Source organism: Mercenaria mercenaria, chromosome 6 (genome assembly GCF_021730395.1).
Source record: "Mercenaria mercenaria strain notata chromosome 6, MADL_Memer_1, whole genome shotgun sequence".
Taxonomy (NCBI): domain Eukaryota; kingdom Metazoa; phylum Mollusca; class Bivalvia; order Venerida; family Veneridae; genus Mercenaria; species Mercenaria mercenaria.
In genome coordinates, this window is record NC_069366.1 from 29,775,281 (window position 1) to 29,799,106 (window position 23,826).

The 23,826-nt window shown below is 34.7% G+C and overlaps 1 protein-coding gene across 4 annotated transcripts; it reads right to left on the reverse strand.

Moving 5' to 3' along the window:
* LOC123549291 (monocarboxylate transporter 12-like) lies at window positions 1-23,826 on the reverse strand. 4 transcript variants are annotated; one of them, XM_045337241.2, is made up of 7 exons: window positions 23,675-23,826; window positions 4,268-4,398; window positions 3,174-3,317; window positions 2,677-2,820; window positions 2,280-2,415; window positions 1,070-1,782; window positions 1-808 (listed from the first exon to the last, which is right to left on the reverse strand). In XM_045337241.2, exons 2-7 carry the CDS (start codon window positions 4,350-4,352, stop codon window positions 459-461), a joined length of 1,572 nt encoding a protein of 523 aa, XP_045193176.2. In that variant the 5' UTR covers window positions 4,353-4,398; window positions 23,675-23,826; the 3' UTR covers window positions 1-458. The 4 variants fall into 4 exon arrangements, with proteins under 4 accessions (XP_045193176.2, XP_045193175.2, XP_045193177.2 ...); XM_045337240.2 differs by lacking the exon at window positions 23,675-23,826 and adding an exon at window positions 22,980-23,132; XM_045337242.2 differs by lacking the exon at window positions 23,675-23,826 and adding an exon at window positions 21,766-22,094.

Below are 23,826 nucleotides of genomic sequence, written 5' to 3' on the forward strand. Positions count from 1 at the left end.
TCGCAGTGCAAATGTTTATGATTGGCTGCCACATTTTTGTTACAAACATAAAATATCCTTTCAGTATAAATGCTATTATCGAGAATCATTTTCTAATGTATTTGCAAACGGTTTGAATATTTGATTAACATAGTAGAAAGCATCAATTGTTTTGATTAACTTTCTTTATAGCAATGACTATATAAATTCATGTGTTATATTGAAAGTAGTGTTTGTCTAACCGTTAAAATCGCACATTTAACATGAAGTAAAAAACCTTATGGAGCTTTAAATGTAAATATCGGTTATAAAATGTGAATAAAAAGCCACAGTCAAGGGAGTGTAAAGAGTCTACAATTTTCTGGTATAGATTTACTCTATAATGTAATTATTGCAAAAATAGCACAAAATGAAAACAACAGCAGGGCAAAGCAACATTCACACATAAATAATAAATATATTACACCTTCACTAATATACTACACTTCGCTTGGATCCGCAATAGGTGCGGATGTATCTAGGGGACTTTGTGGTGGAGATTCTGGCTTATATGGCCTGTATATTTTGCTTATTCTATGAGATGTAAAGCTAATGTCAACTTCTTCGTCCAACAGAGAATCATTATCGTCTGCTACCGGCGGAAGTTTCTTCGGCGCATGCCGCAAAGGGACATTACCCAGCATATCGAGATACTCTTGATCAGATTCGGGCTTCATGCAACATCGTTTTATGATTGGTTGCAATGAAACAGTAATGCCAGCGAGTAAAAATAGACATCCAGTCACAATGAAAGATGGATTCCAATTTCCGTAAATGTCTTGCAACCATCCTGAAGTAAAAAAGTAAACAATATCTAGTTAATCATCTTACTTCGTAGTGTCACAGGGTGAGAACAATTATTTTCTATCAAGAAATGAAATATTCCTCGCTAATACCTTAAAAAGACTGATTCATTCTTTCTGAATATTTCTTTCACATTCTCATTATCAAAATTACATTTTATGTACAATTTAAAACCTGATTACATCGCGTTGCAACAGGTGTTTAGTATGTAAGAAAAGGTCATGTAATATGGCATGTAAAAACTTACCTATTATAGGCTGACTGATGGACGCTCCTAACGCAAGGCATAATGAGATGAGACCAAATGCCGACGTGAAATTTTCCAATCCAACCACATCTATCACCAGTACTGAGATTAAACTCCAGAAAGAACCAGGAAATATCCCAACTATTGCAGCGTATATGGCCATAAAGATAAAACTGTCAAAAAATGGTGCGATGAACGCAAAAATTGCACTTACAAACATACTAATTAAGAAAATGTTCTTTCTCTTGATGATTTCTAAATCAGCGAACCATCCAAAGAATATTCTTGCAATAACTTCACAGCCGCCTAGAATGGTTACGCTAAGCGCCACATATGTTTTGTCATAACCTAGCGCTTTCACGTGCGATGGAATAAGAATGATGTTGTTTCCATACCCGTTCATGCAAAATGTAAACGCAATGGCGTACATTGTAAATAATGGATTTTTGAATAATGAAAATCTCAGATCTAATCCTCCGCAATTACACGATTTCTTTTCTTGTTCTTTAGTTTCTTCATTATGCATGAACGCGCTATCACCATTAAGCAGTGCTTTTTGGTCACTTTTTCTCTTTTCTGCTGCCTTTTTTCGTCTTTTTTCTATCACAAGAAGTCTCGGCTGCCGTAGTATACACGCTGCCACACACACGTTTGCCAAGATAGCTCCAACAATCCATAAAGCTTTCTTTAGAGTGTACTCTTCAATAAGATATCTGTTAAAATGAAAATAACAACATTTATTCAAGCTAAAATGGATCCACAAAAAGCAAGTTTAAACTTATAGCAATTTAGCCGACATTAGTATAAGATTTTGCTTGTTGTTTGATTTTCTGAATTTAAGAAGAGCTCCGGATTCGCAGAAACATATAATTTGTTTAACTATGTTCTGAGAAAACATCCGTTAAGTCCGTTTCTTTACCAGTACGCATGGAATAGATAGGTACGTTTGAAACCAGCTATAAGCGTCATTTAGCCCTATTTCTTTGGCAAAACGTTGAGAATTTTTAAAATGGCTGTAGACATTTTTCGTAAATGTAACTATTTTAACTGCACAAAATCGCATAGCATGTCACACTTTCGTCGAATCATTTTGAAATTTACTTATACATTGTAGTACGTCAACACATCAAAACTTTGAATATTCGCTTTTCCGGTTCGCATGCGCACTCCCACTGCATTTAAAGATGACATTATTAATTTGAATACTCACTTATAAAGAAACGGGAATGACAAAGCTCCAATACCACTCGCTGATACAGTTATACCGTTAGCAAGTGCTCGATGTTTGTCAAAGTAAAAACTGATGATTGTTGAGCAAGGTGAAAAGCACAAGCCATATCCGATACCTGCAATCGTAAAATAATAGTTAAAGGACACCAAAGAACACTAGTAGAGGTTATAACTTAGAGACATACAGTTTAAAAAAAAAAGAGAGAATGTAAACATTGTCCTAAAGGCTTCGTTTTGCCTCGGTTTCAAAGTAACAGAAAAATGTTGCCGTTGAACTAAAATGCTAAAGAGAACCCTGTCCGTCGGTAAATGAATTGCTTACACTTATATAATTTTACTTTAAGACTGACAAGTATACAAGTATGTGGGTAACTTACCAGCGACAACTCCAAATGTTATGTACATATACTCCATTCTCGGTACAAACCCGGATAAGAAAAATCCTAAACCGAGGAAAATTCCGCCAACAAAGCAAACTTTCCGAAAGGAAAATTTCCTACTCAGCAAGTTGGCAAATGGACCTGAAAGTATAGTACACTATTTCAGTCTAAAAAAATTTTTCAACACAGTCAAAATATAACAGAAGCAATATACAAGGGGCGCAACCGTTAAGGGAACTGAAACACCTCGTTTATGAGTTATGTTTAGCCCTTACCATGTTATCTTTCGATTTGGACTGTATCATTAACCGTTAAAAGGGGTGCATACCGAGAGGATACTGAATGGCGAACAGTGCAGATCATGATCAGACTGCACGGATGTGCAGGCTGATCATGATCTACACTGGTCACAAAAGCAGAATCAATCGTGTCCTGCATGATAAGGATTAGTGTAGACCAATATATGAGCTGCCAAAGTGGGTTAGATGACTCACCAAGGCCCAACATGAGCAAGGAACAAACGCTGCCAATCCATGCTGTATTTCCCGAGCCCGAGTCGAAATACTCGACCATCTCTGTATATAAAACTCCATATGCTTTGATGCTTCCCACCACAAATAAGTACATGATAAAACATCCTGCAATATACAGAAATAAAAAATAAAATATATCTTACCAGTTCAGCCATGTTTTCTTATTCTCAAAGACTGTCCATCTTTGGAGAAGCGTCCGCAACAAACGTTCTTTTTTTTTTTTCGTTTTTGGGGAATGAAAGGGGAACACTTTGATTTCGCAGACGACAGTTTTTCGCTAGTTATTGTATGACATGAAAAACAAATATGCGTGTTTGTAGAGGCCTACTTTATGATGTAACTTCTCAACCAAAAACCAAAATTTAGTTTTTATATTACGAGATTTGTGAATATAAAACGATAACCATTGCATTCACAGGTAGCTGATATTTAATAGCTTTCACATCTTAAACTTATGTACATGACATATGTGATAAAATCGTAACATTTCTATCTTCCCCCTACCTGCTTATTAAACTGTAAAACATTTCTATTCAATTCCCGATCTTCATCAGTAAACTAAATACACACTTTGTAAAATGTCTACACGGTGTATTACTTCATTTTCCTTTCATTACGAAATGTTGATGTTTGTGTTTATTTTTTTTTTTGTAGTTGGCAAGTCCTAAAATTAGCGTGGAATATTCCCCGTATTCATTGGCCTAAGGAGCTATGCCAGGAATTCGTTGCCACAGTCTATCGTACTTACAATAGACGTTGGTTCAAATTACACGAGCTGAGCTCTTAAAGCACTCTCCATGATTCCTTTTTGATATAAAAAACATTAGGAAAATATCTAGAATTAAACATTTATGAAAAAAAGATAATCAGACGATATAAGGATTAAGCGTCAGTCTCCCACACTACAAGAGGCCGGTTCAAATACCATAGTTTGCGGAAGTTTGAAAACAAGACACAAGATCTAAGAACTGATAAAAAAGTTATAGTTATCACGTAGTTATAGCGTAGTTATTTGTCAGTATGTTGACGTTAAAACATAGAATTTGTAAACTAACCTACTAAGATGACCCAAGCAAATCCCCTGTCCACGTTCGGAGGTTTTGAGTCCTCATCCGAATCTTCCCGTGTATTCCCGCCCATCTTCACGCGATCACGTGCAACTGTTTCCACTCAACATTTACAACATCTGCAAATATAATGGATTAATGATTATACACAAGACAACAAAATAACAACATAAATTTATGTTGTTTTTGTAAATAATTTATCATAAACATCAGTAATCATTGTACATGAATTTATGTATCTCGTCATGTTCAGATTTTACAGCGTAACGTGCTCGGTTTTCATAATAAGATTTGAGCAGGCTGCTTATTGTCATAATATGAAGTAAACTTATGATTTTGGTTTCTTCGGTACGTTATGTTTTTAAACCATCTCTACTATTTGTGAGGTAAATGGATATAAGAATGCAACTTCTTACTAAAAAGGGGCGGTATTTTCGATTTTTGTCACATAATGATAATTGACGACTTCCGTTCGTTTACGTATCATTTCGGCAATAACCGAAGAACTCTGAAATTGCTAAGGAGCGGAAGATGCCGATGAGTCCCCAGGAGCATTTTGTTCTTCACTTGACTAATAGGAAACTGAAGAGAGACAAGACTGTAGAAGTAAATATAACTTAACAGGAAGTTTGTAGCTATGAATACCCTTTTGCATAATTTAGGCCTAAAAAATCTTTGTTTCCGGTAACATGCTCAAAAACATTAGGCTAGGTAGGTCGGACTTTTTTTATTAAGTGAGACTTTTCGGACATTATTTTTGTGTCCTAAAATGAATACAAATGAGGGGGTTATGCCTTTAAAGCATCAATAAGTTGATTTCTATCATTACTAACCATGTTTAAAGCATAAAAAGTGCAGTCTACAACTTTTTGTTAAAAAGTTGAAAAAAATATTCTCCAAAGCCATAAAAACATTCAGGGTCGGGCCAAACATTTAGGGTAGGTCGGGAAACAGGAAACAAACAACTTTACTGACTAAACATTTGATGGCATGCATATATGCATACATCAGTATTTTGTTGTATGAAAAACAAAATAACAGTTTTGAAAAGTGATTTCAAAAGTTCTGCTGTGTTAGAATATATTACGCAAAATGCTGCTTATAAATTTTACATACTGCATAGTCAGATGATGGTAAAATTGAGAAAACAAGAAATTCTGCTTCAAACCGTCGTTTAAAATTAATTGTGAAACTAAACAAATCCGAGAAAACAAATATGGCTAGTCAGAAATGCTCAAGTTGAATTCGACGCTAAACCTTTTGTGACCAAGTTTCCTTCCTGTTATGCAGGTTTATAAAAGCCAATAATTCGGCAATATACTCAGTTCCAAAAGAAAGTGTCACTTTTTAAGTTTAAATATTTCAAAAAATTCCCCGACGTTTTTGTTTCATTTTTTCATACACTAACTCTCAGGTATAACTCAAAATCTAAAATGCACACCAATTTGTTTACGAACCGATTTAAATTTTGGTACCAAACATTATAAGTTTTCATGAAAATAACCGAGAAAAAATAACAGAAAACTAAGTGCACACTTTCTTTTGGAACTGAGTGTATATACTTTGGAACATAAATGGCTTCTTACAGAAACCGCTGTTGTTTTTTGTTCTGTTTTTGTTTTGAAATTCAAATTTTAATTTACAATAAAACCAATTCAATTTCCTTTAAATGGTGACTTTTAAATATACTTGTCTACGTTATAATAAAAGAAAAAGTGTTTCTTATTCAGAAATGAAAAGCAAGTGTTTGTTATTTCCCACGATCACAATTCGATTTTGTAAATAAAGGACATCCAATGTCAAATATAAGAAAATCAATGTATAAAATACTTCTGTTTTCATTGTCATTGTTGCTGGATGAAAGGTCGGAATACAAATGTCTTTTCTGAAAAGTAAGTACTAGTATAGTATTTAAAGAACGGCAGTTTAATAACGAGCGACCTATTCACCAAACCATTCGTCTTTTATCTCTTATCCGTGGTGGGGAAGTTGTCAATTACTTAACTGGAGGTTAATACACCAAAACATACGTTTCCTACCTCTCATTCATGAAAGGGAAGTTGTCAGTTACTTTGGAAGTAATGCACCAAGACATACGTCTCCTACCTCTTATTCATGGCAGAGAAGTTGTCAGTTACCTGTGGTGGTTAATGCACCAAGTCATATGAGTCCTATCTCTTTTATGGTGGATAAGTTTTCAGTTACTCGTGGAGGTAATGCTCTAAGCCATACGTCTCCTACCTCTTATTTATAGTAGTGAAGTTGTCAGTTACTTGCGGAGTTCATGCACCAAGTCATGAGTCCTATCTCACGTTCATGGTAGGGAGTTGCCAGTTAATTGTGGAGTTAATGCACCAAGTCATATGAGTCCTATCTCACATTCATGGTAGAGAGTTGTCAGTTACTTGTGGAGTTAATACACCAAGGCATATGTATCCTATTTCTCTTTTATGGTGGATAAGTTTTCAGTTACTCATGGAGGTAATGCACCAAGCCATACGTCTCCTACCTTTCATTCATAGTAGGGAAGTTGTCAGTTAGTCGCGTCCTGTTAATGACCAAGCCAAACGTCTCCTACCTTTCATTCATAGTAGGGAAGTTGTTAGTTACTCGTGTCCTATTAATGACCAAGCCATACATCTCCTACCTTTCATTCATAGCAGGAAAGTTGTTAGTTACTCGTGTCCTTTTAATGACCAAGCCATATGTCTCCTACCTCTCATTCATGGTAGAGAAGTTGACAGTTACTCATGGAGTTAATGCTCCAAGCCATATGTCTCCTATCTCTCATTCGTAGCAGGGAAGTTGTCAGTTACTTGTGGAGTTGATGCACCAAGACATATGTCTCTAACCTATTATTCATGGTGGAGAAGTTGTCAGTTGTCTGAACAGGTACATGCACCAATCCATTTGTCTTTTACCTGTTATTCATGGTGAGGAAGTTTTCAGTTACTGTTAGGAGTTATGTTAGTAACATGTAGTAATAGTATCCAGAAAAGATGGCCTACATGTATAACTGCAATATTGTTAGCCAACAAAAGTAGCACAAACCTTTTCAAATCGCATAAATCCAATCCCAATTATTGTCCTTTTTCCTGTCCAAACTAAGGTTTACTGTAAGTATATCCTTTTTCTCTGATACATTTTCAAGTCCAGTATAAAATCAAGATACTTTTTCGATTAAAATGTTTGCACGGAGTCGCATCAACAATCAAATGACTATTGTTTTCTCGACAATTTAAGCCCCCAGGAGGAAATATTGACATGAAAGTTACTTTTATTACTTAAAATACATCATGCATGTACATTCGTGTTAACAGCAATGATAAGTGAGTATTGACAACAGATTTCAAAATTAACTGAAATTCAAGCAAGATAAGCGGTGCATTTTATATCTACAAAACATGCGTCAGATATCTCTTCTGAAATACACGTTCAAACTTATGTGAAACTTGCATCCGATATCTTTATTCGCATACAAACTGCATAACTGTGGGACATTGAAAAATAGCGAAAGATTAACTATTTGTAAAGGACTATATATGTACATGTAGAAACATTTTTGTTTATCACTAAAATCTACAACCTATTGTATATTTGCTTTTGACACAGCAACTGTTTTATGTCAGTAAGTCAATATCAAGGTCCATGATCACGGAAAAAAAACCCACAAAAAATACACAACCTTTTTTAACCAATTTTAGAGGATTTCACATAATGACTGCAAAACGAGTGCACGAGATAACACAGATATGCTAGAAACCAGTGGTCGAGTGTTCGTGCCCACACCCAAGCTTAAATTGCAACCACTGGGATAAAAGTCCCGTGTATGGGTATTTTAAACCTGGCACGTTAAAGACTTACACCATCCTCACTCTAAAGATTACTAGTAGTCTTCAGGATGAATCGCCCTTTTGGGGTTGCCTGTGGCGATTTTAAATAAGCACACACGCACACGCACGCACATGCACATGCTGATCTGGTTCTTGCTTGTTGCAGAATCTTAAATGTAGTCTCAGGAAATGTCTCACTGAAGAAATGTTGTCCAGGCAAAATGGCCCCTTTCACCGTGGCGATGTCACATTATTGTTTAGCTATCGTTAATGTCTCAAGGTCAATATTTACATGTTTGATGTTTAAGTTTGTTCACTTCATAAAGGAAAATAGACAACCTTGGCTGAGTGTGTGACCGTACCCGTCCGTGCTCTTAACTATAAAAAAAGTCAGAATTATCAGAATATATCGGCCCACATGTAAACAAGCCTTGATCATTGATAAAACGATAAGAAAGATTATGACGATTCAAGTGCACATTAGAAATTTCTGTCCAATGTTTCTTCTCTCATTGTGGAGTTTTGTTTACTATTGCATCTAAAGTAAACCCCTTTCCAGTTTATCAAGATCATTTTTAGAGATTACGAGAAAACGTTTTTTTTTTTCTAATTTTTACTTAATTAATATCTTGTCACCTACGTAATGCACTAGGCATTTATCATGTTGGTTAATCTTTAGAAAACTTCTTTATAATATTGTGAGAACTGATGACTAATCTATTTCCCCCAATCGTTTTTGGTATATTATCATCTTAGAGGCCCAGCAGTTGGATTAGGCCGACAAGCCATTTGAGCTGCGCCATGAGAAAACCAGCATAGTGCGTTTGCGACCAGCATGGATCCAGACTAGCCTGCGCATCCGAGTAGAGTGGTCAGGATCCATGCTGTTCGCGTTCAAAGCCTATTGCAATTAGAGAAACTGTTAGCGAACAGCATGGATCCTGACCAGACTGCGCGGATGCGCAGGCTGGTCTGGATCCATGCTGGTCGCAAAGCCACTGTGTTGGTTTTCTCATGGTGCGGCTCATTTAATAAGTGTATATCATGGACACCGTTATGATACTTATGGAAGCACTGGCTTATGGAATACAGAAACTAACGTGTATAAGAGCCCTTTCTTAATATCGCAACAGTAATATTTGAACGATCTATATTTTTAGGATGGAAAATATTAGACTTCTAAAACTAGTCATTTGTACCGAATTATATCCATATCATGCAATCAAATCATATAAAATTTAAACTTTGTGGTGTATTGAATATATACTTATTAGGTGTATGATATTATGGGTGGATAGGCACAGATGCATTTACACTGTATCGTAGGAGGTCCCCTACCGCGAATCTAATTGGATCAATTTGAATAAAATGATAAATGAATAATTTACTCCATCGTATGTAAACAGACATTTTGAATTTATTCCCCTATACATATAAATGATATTAGCTATTAGCGTCCTGGTTGTGACGCCCACTACAGTGCTCACATTGATTTGAGTCGCGCCATGAGAAAACCAATAGTGCATTTGCGACCAGCATGGATCCAGACCAACATACGTATCCACGCAGTCTGGACAAGATCCATGTTGTAGCTAACGCTTTCTCTAATTGCAATAGGCTTTGAAAGTGAACAGCATGGATCCTGACCAGACTGCGCGGATTCGCAGGCTGGTCGGGATCCATGCTGGTCGCAAATGCACTATGTTGGTTTTCCCATGGCACGGCTCAATTTTATGTATTACCAATCAAATATTACTATTTTTACAGTTTGCAATAGAGAAACTAACTAGTACTATTAACTGAGATTAATTCTGGGGAAATACTTGCGATAACATCTTGACATGTGGCGGTTGTATAATGTTCCTATTCGCACATCACTTATAGTTCTGGTTTAAGGTGAAAACAACACTGGTCTATGTGAAGTAAAAGTAGAAAATTACCTACGATTATTTGCAATTTCTTTCATCTACAATTACCATTAGCGCATTCGTGCCATTCAGTGCAGTGTCCCTCACTCTAAGTTACTCGAAAATTAAAAAATATGGGTATTTCTAAAGACATAAGTTTTAAATTGCGTGCAATAATGACTGATACTAATCTCTTGCATGTTAAAGTGGTATTATGCGCATCTTACTGCACATAGTGTGTTTTGGGCGAATGTTCTATAAAAGCAATTTTCGGTTGCTGTGCATTTAAATGTGTTAAATTAACGATGATGCCGCATAAGCATTTAAAATTGATGCTTTAGAAATAAAGAAATGGACTAATAAAATAATACGTTATTTTCTTCAATCTTCTACGAAGTGATCTCCCTTACCTATAGGTAGAGATTTCTGAAGTTGAAGGGAAGCAACTCCTGCGTGCAGTTCGACTTTTCTTAAAATGACTGCCCCAGTCCAAATATGAAAAGTCATATTTGGAAAGTTATTATTTCATACATGTAACAATAATAGTTTGGTATATTGGGTTAAAAGCTATAATTTTCTCCACCCTGTTTACACACACATCTATTTCAGACAGATCTTTACTTGAAAAATGTCCATAATTCCACTTTAACTAATAATTCCGATGCCTATAGCTGCGTACGCGTATAGCAATGACACAGAAGGACGTTATCGGTTCATATAAGACGACCAGACAGAGTTCTTCTTTAAAAAAAAGTCTCTATTTCAACTGTGTTTAAGTCTGGAATGTTTTCAATCCATTCTAAGCACATATTGCAAGAAAATATAGACATACCCTACATGAACGTGAAGTTATGAGTCCGACTAAGATCGGATATCTTGGTAACTTTAGAATTTTGTATATAGGTCATACTGTCATAGAAGGTGACTGAATAGTGTTTGAACTTAAAAAATTTCACTACTTTAACTATATCTGGAACGTTTTCGATCTTTGAACACCTACCACTGGAACATAACATACATGTAAATGTTAGTGTATAGCATGGTACAGCACTAGAGGCTAGGATAGGTCATATATTGATGTTTTGTCTCTACATGCTGGGTACAATATTATGGATGTACAGGTACTAATAAACTTTGATAATGTGGCAGTTGAGTCCAATAAGTCAAGGGGTGTTCAAAGATAATCCGTCATAGATCTTTTGCAAAGCAATTATTGGATTTACCTGTATTGGAACATAAACAGTGTCGATTGTATTGAGGTCAGCTGCCACATTATCAAAGTTTAGTAGTAGATGATTTACCATCTAAGTGTCAATAAAAGTAGCCCATCGACATTTCTGACATTTGACAGACGAACAGACGTTCAAATTCAATAGGCAAGATGCTTGTCATCTGCTCTGGGATGCTCCCCAACATTTTGTAGCACATGTTACAGGGAAAATAAAGATCAAAAAGGGCAAATACTAATTCGATATTGTAACTTATTAACTTGGAATTCGAGTAAAACCTTAATCGAAATATCGAGTTACTTAATCGAATCTCAAAATTTCGAGTTGATAAATAAAACACACCTTGCACTGATGCTCCTCCGTACATATTTTACATGTTCATAAGACGGATACAACATATTTACGAGAGAATTTTCAATGTGAATGTTATATGAACGCATTCTTGTTTTTTTCTTCTTTTTTTTAAAAAAAAACCTATTGATATTATCTCCGATTAATTGTATCCGCGTGCAAAAAGCTTGCTTATTTTATCACAGTTTCCTATCAAATATCATTTACAATACAATAGGGGGTCAACTGACACTGCCCCATGTGTCACGGTATTAAAGGATAAATAGTAAACGACAATAGGTAATTTGACATTTTGACAATCGGAAGTTTATCCCTCCGGCGCTCAATTAGTGCGACATTTTCGGTTATTAAAGTTCAGCTTTCTTTTTAATAAACTTTAGGTGATTTAATTAGCATTACTCCAAATAAATCAAAGGTTTGTCATCTATCGTTCAGGCAAATACTTTTGTGTTATGTTCAAGAACGATTTTGAACAGCATTTCAAGTGTGCAGCAGTAGTTATGACCTCGGGTTTCTCACGCTGTAAAGCATATTCTCAGCATGTCGCTTACAATTCTCCCCGCATGAAACGGTTTGTCAGCGAATTGAGTATGTCGACCAGACATCCTTCAGGTAAACAACTATTACAGTCAAAATATATTCGATCACAGGGATGTATTGCCCGTTAATTAGGTGGATAAAATCACATTTATTAAATACGGAATTTCCGTCAACGTTGTCAATTATTACTTAATTATGTCTTTTTTTCTAAAAAATCAAGTTTTTTTGTATTGCTTTGCAGGAATGGGACAGGGTAATATTCCGTAACTTTAGACAAACTGTTCAATACATATGTCGTATCGAGGATATAAAATTTCAGGGACACTGTTAGACAAAGACCAGGTTATCCGGCAACATGTTTAGTACCTGATGCTGCAATTACCAACCACCGTTGTGAAGTTCATACATTTTTCTATAGCAAATAGACTTCACACGGTGCAGGTTTACATCAAACATTGAATGAATTTAAACAAGGTTACGTGCATTTTCTTAGTCATAAAATCTCACACTTAAGGTGCATTTTCTTAGTAAATCTCACACTTAAGGTGCATTTTCTTAGTCATAAAATCTCACACGTAAGGTGAAAATATCGGTATCTTTATTTACATAGAGTATGAAGCATTGCATAATTATCATTCTAATATGCTTCTGTCTATTAAAACACTCTTACGCTACAATGACTTACGCTACAATGACGTCACGTTAACGTGCAGTGTTTTCGTTGCGACCAAGAAAGAGCGCTACATTTTATCTATTGTTTTAGATTAAGGGCATATAAGAATCGAAATAATTCATTATAGCAAAACCGTGTTTTAACAATATTTATACACTCGGGCGGTAATACGTCGTACAAACAATTTCACTCGGGCTGTGCCCTCATGAAATTATTACGCACGCCTTATATCGCCCAGCGTGCATATAGTGATAAAAAGCTTTTTGCTATAAATTATTTCTTAATTAATTTCTGCACGTCAGTATTTACATTAGGTATCTGAACAATAGCCGCCCGTTCTTTTAACTACAAAGGTCAGAAATTATCCGAATTACATGATGAGACGGTTCCATTATCAACGCCTGTTAATTTCTTACATGAAAGTAAAGTTTTATCTTTGATAAAATGATAAACAAGATTTCGACAGACAAAAGTTTAGTGCACATCAGAGCATTCTCTGTGTTCCGCCTACAGAGGCTTTACTACATCATTTAAAGTTAAAATGAGCCGCGCCATGGGAAAACCAACATAGTAGCTTTGCGACCAGCATGGATCCAGACCACCTTGCGCATCCGCACAGTCTGGTAAGGATCCATGCTGTTCGCTTTCAAAGTCTCAATTAGAGAAACTGTTAGCGAACAGCATGGATCTTGACCAGACTGCGCGGATGCGCAGGCTGGTCTGGAGCCATGCTGGTCGCAAAAGCACTATGTTGGTTTTCACATGGCGCGGCTCAATTATTCTGTCCTCTTATTTCATAGTTTTTTTTCTGATACACTGAGCAAAAAAGTTAACCCGTCATATGTTCTTCTGCCAATAACTTACAGATTACAGAAAGTACTTTCTTGAAATTTAGCATGCTCTTCGAACAATAACGGTTGTTGGTAACATGTCAAAATTTCAATAACATAGAACGATGACTTCATATAAATTTACTTACCCATTTTTTAAAAATCACAAAAAAACCACTCTATAACGTGTATAATTTACAAACAGTGGAAGAAAATGGCAAAAAAATACATCATTGCCGTTCCCTATTTGACATTTGTATAACATTTAAGCATTTTCTAGTGAAGATCAATAGTGTTCGCCCATTTTCTGAAAACACAACTTTTATTTTCATTTTGTGACTATCAAATGAATAAAATATCGTGAGATTTCTAAAATTTTGGTTTGTTCTACATTACACATTTATCTAAATGTATAATTTATTGAAAAGATGCACATTTTATAGTAATTTCTAAGATACTGATCAAATAGTAAATGACGAGTTTGCTGTTTTGTTCTGTTTATATAGCACATCAAAGCTACCTTCTGCTAATACTTATTTACTTAGATAGTTATCTTACCACTCGTGTAATACACGAGATATTTGTCATTGGATGCAATGTAGAGTGAACAGATCATCAATTTTCAGAAGCACTTACTTATGATATTCAGTCTACAATGAACAGATCATGAACACATGTTACAAATTTAGAGAAACACTTACTTATGAAATGCAATGTTGAGTGAATAGATCATCAATTTTCAGAAGCACTTACTTATGATATTCAGTCTACAGTGAACAGATCATGAACACATGTTACAAATTTAGAGAAACACTTACTTATGAAATGCAATGTTGAGTGAATAGATCATCAATTTTCAGAAGCACTTACTTATGATATTCAATCTACAATGAACAGATCATGAACACATGTTACAAATTTAGAGAAACACTTACTTATGAAATGCAATGTTGAGTGAATAGATCATCAATTTTCAGAAGCACTTACTTATGATATTCAGTCTACAGTGAACAGATCATGAACACATGTTACAAATTTAGAGAAACACTTACTTATGAAATGCAATGTTGAGTGAATAGATCATCAATTTTCAGAAGCACTTACTTATGATATTCAATCTACAGTGAACAGATCATGAACACACGTTAAAAATTTTGAGAAACACTTACTTATGAAATGCAATGTAGAGTGAACAGATCATCAATTTTCAGAAGCACTTACTTATGAAATTCAGTCTACAATGAACAGATCATGAACACATGTTACAAATTTAGAGAAACACTTACTTATGAAATGCAATGTTGAGTGAATAGATCATCAATTTTCAGAAGCACTTACTTATGAAATGCAGACTACAGTGAACAGATCATGGACACACGTTACAAATTTTCACAAACACGAACTTATGAAATGCAAATTGTATACGGTGAATAGATCACAAATTGTCAGAAACATTAACTTGAGGAATGCAGTGTGAAGTGAATATAGAAAATGGACACACGTTGCAAAATCCATTTCAGGTAAGAAAGCGAGAAATGAACTGGTTAATTGATTGTAAGCAACGCAGACTTGTGGCGAACAGGTTACTCTTTTAAGAAGGAAACAAAATGGCAAAATCAAACCACATTTAGAACATACATGATAGATGTGTGATTTAATTCACACGCAAGGATAGCGATGTGTGATTTAATTCACATGCAATGCTATATCTCCAGCTATATCTTCATCAAAATGTAGGAGGGTATAATCTAGCTGGATAAATTTGAATAAAATGATAAATGACCGCAGTAAAATAATTTGCTACCCCTATACATATTTTAACTATTAGCGTCCTTGATTTTTACGCCCACTACAGTCGGTACCCAGACACTCGCAAACCTTTTTTATCTATGATTTATGTATTTTCAGTCGTACATTGATATTTCTATAATTTGCAATGCCCGAACTAAATGTTGCGTTTTATTGAGATTAGTCTGGGGAAAAAATGTTTGAGATAACATCATGACAAGTGGCATTTGCCATTCAATGTGGCTATTCATACAACACTGGCCTATAGTTCTTTTAGGTGAAAACAACTTGAGACTGTGTGAATGAAAATGGAAAAAAAATACCTATAATTGTTTGCAGCTTTTTTTATTGCGTCTATATTTGAGTCGTATAATTTATTACCGTCGTAATCATTGTCATTAAATGCATTTTATGTTAAGTTACCCGAAAATTCAAGGTCACTGGTATATCTCTAACTTAAGTTAAAGATTTGATTATGTGCAGCAATGAAATGATAAAAGACAAAACTCTAGCGTGTTAACGGTAAGGCAGGAGGACGTAATCTAACGTGATCAATGACAAATCTAAATGTTTGGAATCTCGTCATGCCTTTAACTTGACATCGTCCCTTGCCTGCACAAATAATCGAAAAAACGGGGGTTTCCTTTCTTTCTTTTTAAAAATGTCGTTTTTTTTCTGTTTCAAAACACAATCCACATATTCAATGCTTGGTTATATTTTGTCAAGCTCTTTTTTTTAGTTGGATGTCATGCCTTGCCAGCACAAATAATCGGCAAAAATGGTTTTCATGTGTGTTTTCTTTATTACCGTCTTAAAATTGCATTTTTTGATCACAATCCACATACTCATATGATGCAGCATGTAAAATACTCTTTTTTTTTCATCGAACATTTATAAGTGCATTCAAATGTGAATGCTTCAAAGAAATATTTTTATAATACTAAAAAATGTCCCGGTAGTATCTATAATCTATCTGTAATGTATACATATGAAAAACCCACCGGTTTCGTCAGAATTTCATATCAAATTGTATCAACATGGTATTTATGAAAACTATAGATGGACAGATTACATTACCACCTATGTATTACGACATTAAAGAATAACTTGACATTCGGAAGTTAATCTCTCTGGCGCTGACTCAATGCGATATTTTCCGTAACAGAAGTTCAGCTTATTTTTGAATGAACTTTTTAAGCGTATTAATCAGCCTTACACCAGATACATCAAAAGTTTGTCATCTATAGTCCACAGCTTTTGTTTCATTCATTGCAAAACTATAATTATAAGCAAGTCACTTACAGTTCCTTCACATAAATGTCTGTGACTGAGAATCGGCCATTTGAACACGGAATTCTTCCAGTTTATCTATTAGAATACGCTTCATACACACACGACGAAGTCAAACATCGAATTCCCGCCAATTTTATTTGAAACAAGTTAACACGCTAAATTTGAACCAGTGCTGATAATATCTAATAAATTGACAATACAGCGTATTTGTTTTAATGAAGATATAACGTTTCAGGGACATAGAAAGTTGACTTTAAGTAGTTTGGTAAAGTGTTTGTTACATGATACTACATTATTCCGAAAGCAGATACCATGGTAACAATATCAACACAAACTTTCGCAAGTAGATTGACATGCACTGCAAATATTTAAAATCAACTGCAATTTAAACATGACAACGCGCATTTCATATGTATAAAACATGCATTACATAGAGGATATTGCATGAGTGTCTTTTCATATTGAATTTATTAAACTCGTTGAATAAAATAATAAAATGCGAGGCTCTGCCGAGCATTTTATCAATTTTATTCAACGAGTTTAATCATATATTCAATGTGGAAAGTCACAAATGTAATATTCTTTTTATCACATGTTAGTTTTTCCTTTTGAAACATCAAAAATTCTACATTCTTTTACTGTATAAACAAGTTAATTTCACCAACGCCTCCTATACTAAAAACGACGTCAACGTCAAAGCTTTATTACACTAGTGTATTATCATTTTTATTTAATGGCTTTATTACACTCCCGCGACGTCAAACATGTGATAAATGCTTTTTAATGCTAAAAGCTAACTCCTAAGGTGAACGAATGGTATCATTATTTACATAGCTAGATATGGGATGCGTATCAGACATTGAGAAATCACAGCATTTAGAGTATATACCTGCAAAACCCGTATAACAATTTTGATTTTGCCCATTAGTTCAAAAACATTTCGACCATTTTACTCTTCTGAAACACTCATTTTGACAAGGCCAGTAACTGGTTTAAAGAGAGTTAACACAAAACATATGAGCCGTGCCATGGGAAAACCGACATAGTGGGTTTGCGACCAGCATGGATCCAGACCATGCTGTTCGCTTTCAAAGACTATTGTAATTAGAGAAGCCATTAGCGAACAGCATGGATGCGCAGGCTCGTCTGGATCTATGCTGGTCGCAAAGCCACTATGTTGGTTTTCTCATGGCACGGCTCAATTATGTCTTCAAAGCAAATGTGAAGTAAAGGACATGTAAATGAGAAACATTTCTAAAATCTTATCGTCTGCTGCAGCATCTCTAATACGGTCTTGTTTGTTTTAGAACATTAAATGTCACACTGGAAAGGCGTTCTACCCCTTTCATCACAACAAGTAAATATTTACATCTTATACTTGTTTTATAGTTAATTTTCAGCATATGGAAAAACAGTCACATATCGGATCAGAACCCCAGCACTACACAGAAGGTCAGAATTATCAGAATTACATGATGATATGGTTACGTTATCGGCGTCTGTTAAACTTTTTACATGAAAAACAAACCTTTATATTTGATAAAACGATAAGATTTAAATGCACATCAGAAAACATCTGAAGCTATAGCAATTAACACGCCAGTGTTGTGCCCAGTAAAACGTTTAATTTATCAATACATTTAAAGTAATATCCTTGCTCTTATTTTGCAATTTATGAAAAAAATGTTTTGGATATTTATTTTAAAACAGCAGTTTTCTTGCCACTTGTGTAATAATACACAGTCGTTATTCATGTCGTCAATCTTTGATAAACAGAACCGACAACATTTTTCCAAGAGTAATTTGTATCAGTAGACTGATTTAACATAGGCGCGGTAGAGGAACAAATTATAAGCCCTACAGATCTTGGGCAAATGGTCTTGGCAATCGACCTGTAAGCCTTTCGATATGTGTTTCTTAAGGACACGTGCCACCAAATGTTAAGAAACATTCACTTATGGAATGCACCGACTTATCGAATGCACAGGTTACATATCTTGATGAAACACTAACACTGAATTCAGCTTGAGTGAATAGATTATAGACACAGGTCATAAATTCTGGATCCTCGCAGTTACTGCAACTGTCGCAACTGCCATGATTTATCAACCTTTTAAACGAAAGTAAATGACAGGAAAAATGTACTACTGATTTTTATCGTGTAATCAAATTACATAACATTAACCAATTTACAAATTACATAAAAGTAATCAAATTACATAAAAGTAATCAAATTACTTAAAACCTATGTAGTGGTTTATTTAGAGTATACTTGATATTTGTGTGATATAATTGATGATCATGCACTGGCAGAGATAAGTTGGAGACCATATTTAATCTAGTTGGATAGATTTGAATATAATACTAAAAGACGGTACTACAATAATTTGCTACTTCAAATAAACACGTATTTTGAATCTACCTCATTGGCGTCCTTGTTTTGACGCCCACACATGCTCACAAATCTTTTTTTATCTATGATTAATTTATAGCCAGACGTGAATTTATAGTTTTTACTATTTGCAATGCCTATACTAAATATTACTTTTCATTCATTGAGATCAGTTTTTGGGAAAGCTTGCGATAACATTTATGACATGGCAGCTGTACTGCCGTACAATGTGGCCATTCAAACATGACCTGGTTTTGGTTTTGGGTGAAAAAAAACCTTGGTCTGTATGAATAAAAAAGGAAAACTACCTAGATCTATAATTATTCGCAGTTTATTCCGTCTGTAACTGAACAATAGCAATACATTACTGCGGAAGTGCATTTGTCATTCGGTGTATGCAAACAGAAAATTCAAGGTTATTGGTGTACCTTAAGTAAACGTATGTTGCTTTAAATTGATAATGTGCAGCAATGCACCGATACTACGAAAAAAACTCAGGTGTTAAATAATATTACTGCACATGCGTATATCAGTGGTCAGTGGAGCAAGAGGACGTTATCTAACGTAATAATTGACAGACGTCACGGAAGTTGACGTTGACGTCGTTGCCAGAGTGTTAACGTCACGTCAATTTATGTTTGAAATGCTCAAGATGCCTTGTACAACAAAGTCTCTCGATAAAAGATTCACTCTGATAGAAACTGAACGTCGGTTCAGGAAAGCATGTGATCAGATCATCGTGCTCAACCAACGCTTCAGCGACGTGAAGAAACGCTACAAGAACGCCAAGAAGAACAAAAACAGAAATTTCCAGAATAGTTTGAGGCAGAAGTTAGCGATCATCGAGGGTACTCGTAACATGTTCCACGAGTACGCCTGTACTAAAGCAGAGTTGATCGCAGAACTTCGAGCAGAACTGTTCGGTGAATCAGTGGAGATAGTTTCAGGCTAAACTCCGTCTGCTTAGCCTTCGGTCCTTTTCAGGACCAACAAACTTTCTCGAAAGAACCCTTCTTGTATTGTCAAGCTGTCTGTTACGTTTTCATATCCACATTTTTCATTCAAACATTTCCTAATATTTGTCAATCAAGCTTCTAATCTAAATATTTCCTACTTTTCTAACGTAATTTTACTTGGGCATCATATGGAATCTAAACACAACTGTTTATTTGTACATAATATTATATTTTGCAGTTACGGGAATAAAGCTGTTAGGTTTTTGAACCTTTTTTATCATAACTGTTACGAAGCACTAGGTGGATTGAGTAGCCTAGGAAACCTTTCTCTAATCCCCACGCATGGCCATATTGTATGCGTATTGAACGTTTGTCATTGCTATAAATGCTGCTGCTGCTGCTGCTGCTGCTGATGATGATGATGATGATGATGAAGTTTTTTTTATGTACTTGTCATGCCATTGAGTTGGTAAAATGTCTTGTCAGCACACTTATTTTGATTTTCGATTTAAATCAAATGCCGTAATACTGTTTTGTTACTGCTATCTTAAAACTACATTTTATCTTAAATGTTCATAAAGGTAGATAAAATACCTTTTATATCCAGCATTTATATTTGCATTTAAATAGAAATATTATCAATGCAATTTGTAAAAAAAATATAAATATACTGATATTATCTCCAAAACCCCCTCATTTCATCAGACATTACACTGCAGTATGTGTCTCGTTATTAAACAACAACAGAAAACGACAATTTGGATGTTTATCCCTCCGGCGCTGGACCAATAAATTTAAATACAGTTTACTTTTGAGATTTAATTATCCTTACGAGTTTGTAATCTATCTTCCACACTTATATGTTTTTTTTTGTGTTGCGTTCAATGTTGATCTTCAACAATTTTTTTTTTCAGTTATGCAATAGTTATTTACAAGTGTAGAAGGTTTTCCATACTTAACAATTTCCCCGCATTAACATATGTTCTGAGCATAGCTGAATTGCCAACCAAATATATTCAACCCATGGGTTTTATTTTGTTCGTTATAAAATGAGATGCAAAAAGGCGAACTTACTTAAACACTGAATAACCGTCTACATTTTCTTTACTTCGTTGACTAAAATGTCTATTTAAAAAACAACAACAAATTAACAAAGGGTGCAAAATACATATAAACATACAGTCAAGCCTCTGCTTAACCCCAACTCCGAAAAGGGCCAACTACTTAAAAACCTGCTTAAAGGGGGTCTATATTTCATTCCCTTTCAACCATAAATAGCGTACATTCGCCTGTTTTGAGAGACCACCTTTAAAACATAGACCACTTTTTGCATTTTTTCCAAGGATAGTCTTTGTAGACAGGTTCGACTTTATTCCACGCGTGTTTGACGCAGATATATAAGTTTCAGGGACATGGAGACCTGCCATTAAACTGCGGTTAGACAAATAAATTGGTAATCCGGTATAAAGTGTTTGACACAAGATACTTCATCAACCCGAAATTAACAATATCGAAATCTGGTGTGAAATTGAAAAAGAGACGTTTACATTTATGATATCTGGAGGCAGTCTGACACCTTCAAGAGTATGCCACTACGTAACACGTGCATACCCAACAATATTCATAAAATCCTAACATGCGTATGCACGTGCTGTATTTACTGCGAGGTAATGATATTAAATCAAATTACTTACCCTGTTCAGGGGATATTTCCATGAAAATTAGTTGTATAATGTCCATGCATGTAGCAAACTTTCATGTACATGTAGTTGTAAAGAGGTTAACTTTATTATGATAATTGTATAGGCATTTTAATTGTCCTTTATCGATCCATTGATCTAGCCTTTATAAAATTTCTTTTGAAAGTTCCTTACACTTTGATGTTCTTATTGGCGAGTTGATTTTCTTTTAATGGAACTTTCGGTATGGCATAATATTGCCTCTAGTTAAAGTCCGTTATTCAACATTGTCTTCAATGTAACATTTTAAAGTCACACACAGATCTAATCTCGTATTTACAATAGGTTTACTCTATTTAGTAAATAGCTTAAGTCTATAAAATTCTATAAACAAAGTACACTAGAGAAAGATTTAAAGATCTATAAAATTAAATAGGTATTTAAAAATGATTATATGGGCCAGTAAATGTATTTAGAATTACAAAGGGGTGGGCAAGTTTATATAAAACAGTAAAAGACACACTGTCTTCACTCATTTTATTGTTTGCCCAAAGACGCATGCCTAAGTGGTTCCATTGTTCTTAAAACTACCAGTAGGCCGTGCATTTAAATTAATATATACGAACATGCACTTTATATGTAAAATTTACATGTATATAATCATAATCGAAGTGTATGCGCTTTGTTCCTTATCAAACAAATATTGTCATTCACATAAATTACGCAGGCTAAAGAAGAACATAAAATCAGCAATTAAGTTTTAAACATATCGTACCATTACATTAAAATATAAACGATTTTATTTTGCTTATTTTCAGTTTGAACTTGCGTGAATAGATGACAAGTACTTTTGTCAATCCTTTTGTACACATAATACAAGGTGCAGTATATTTGTTTAAAAGAAAACATGTAGTAAAATTAACCGATTGTCACTTTGAATAATGACCAATAAGTACAAAAATATTGTACAAAATTACGGTAAGTATTTCTATATAACACCCATGGTCTCGTTAACATTGCAAATACCACAGCATGTAGTTGGGAGTGTACGCCAAAACGACAAATACTAAAAAATGTTATAAAAAATGAACTTTCTACATAAAAAAAAACTACAGACACAAAATAGCGTGCATATTGAATATATACTTGATGAAATATTTCGAGTCGCAAGAATTGATAATTATCTTGACAAGACAGAAGTGCAAATATGAAATTTGAGAAAAACTTACAATAAAATGCAAACATATAATCCAGATACCTAAACGGTGCACCAAATCACACGCGCAAGACGTTTAGTCTGTGTGTTGTTATCCTATTGAACTTTTCATTCGCTTTGAGACAGTTTTTCCTTGGTATATTGGGAAAATTTACCTAAATAAATTACCTGTAATTTAGTGAGGTTTAAGGCAATATGAAATAACACAAACGCTGAGTTTAGTGTAAAGTAATAGTAAATAAATTGCTGTTTTTCTTACCTCTGTCATCAAAAACTTGTTACTTAAGGTACATTTGTATACAGATAAACGGTAAAGCTGTTTTTATAGAATAATAAACACATTAAAAAGAACTTGATACCTTCAAACTCGGATGTTCAGGGGCGTAGGCTGTTGGGTTATATGGGCCGGTAGTTAATATTACAAAGCGTACGTAAAGAATCGAGATCAGAAGTAAATTGCACGATGTTTTCGGGAATCGAGCTCACAACGGATGTGGAGTCAGACGCTCTATTCCTGTGCTTAGTGATACGAATAATGGATTCATCTTAATATGTGCCCAAGTAACCTCCAGTATTCACAGAAAATATGCGGCGGTTGGATCACATAATTACATTATACCTATATTAGAACAAGTACAAACCTCTAATTGAAACTTGAATGTATTTGCATACAACAGCATCAACAAAAACAAAAAAGGTATAGCTTACGTTTTCAGTGTCCTCGTAACTTATTCCCGGTAATGCATATCCATTTCAGAATACCCTGTTATTAAAATACATCTGAATTTACAAACATCAGCAGTGCATGCACTTTACTTTCGACGTATAATAGCTATTTTGGGGGCGAATTATGTATTTTC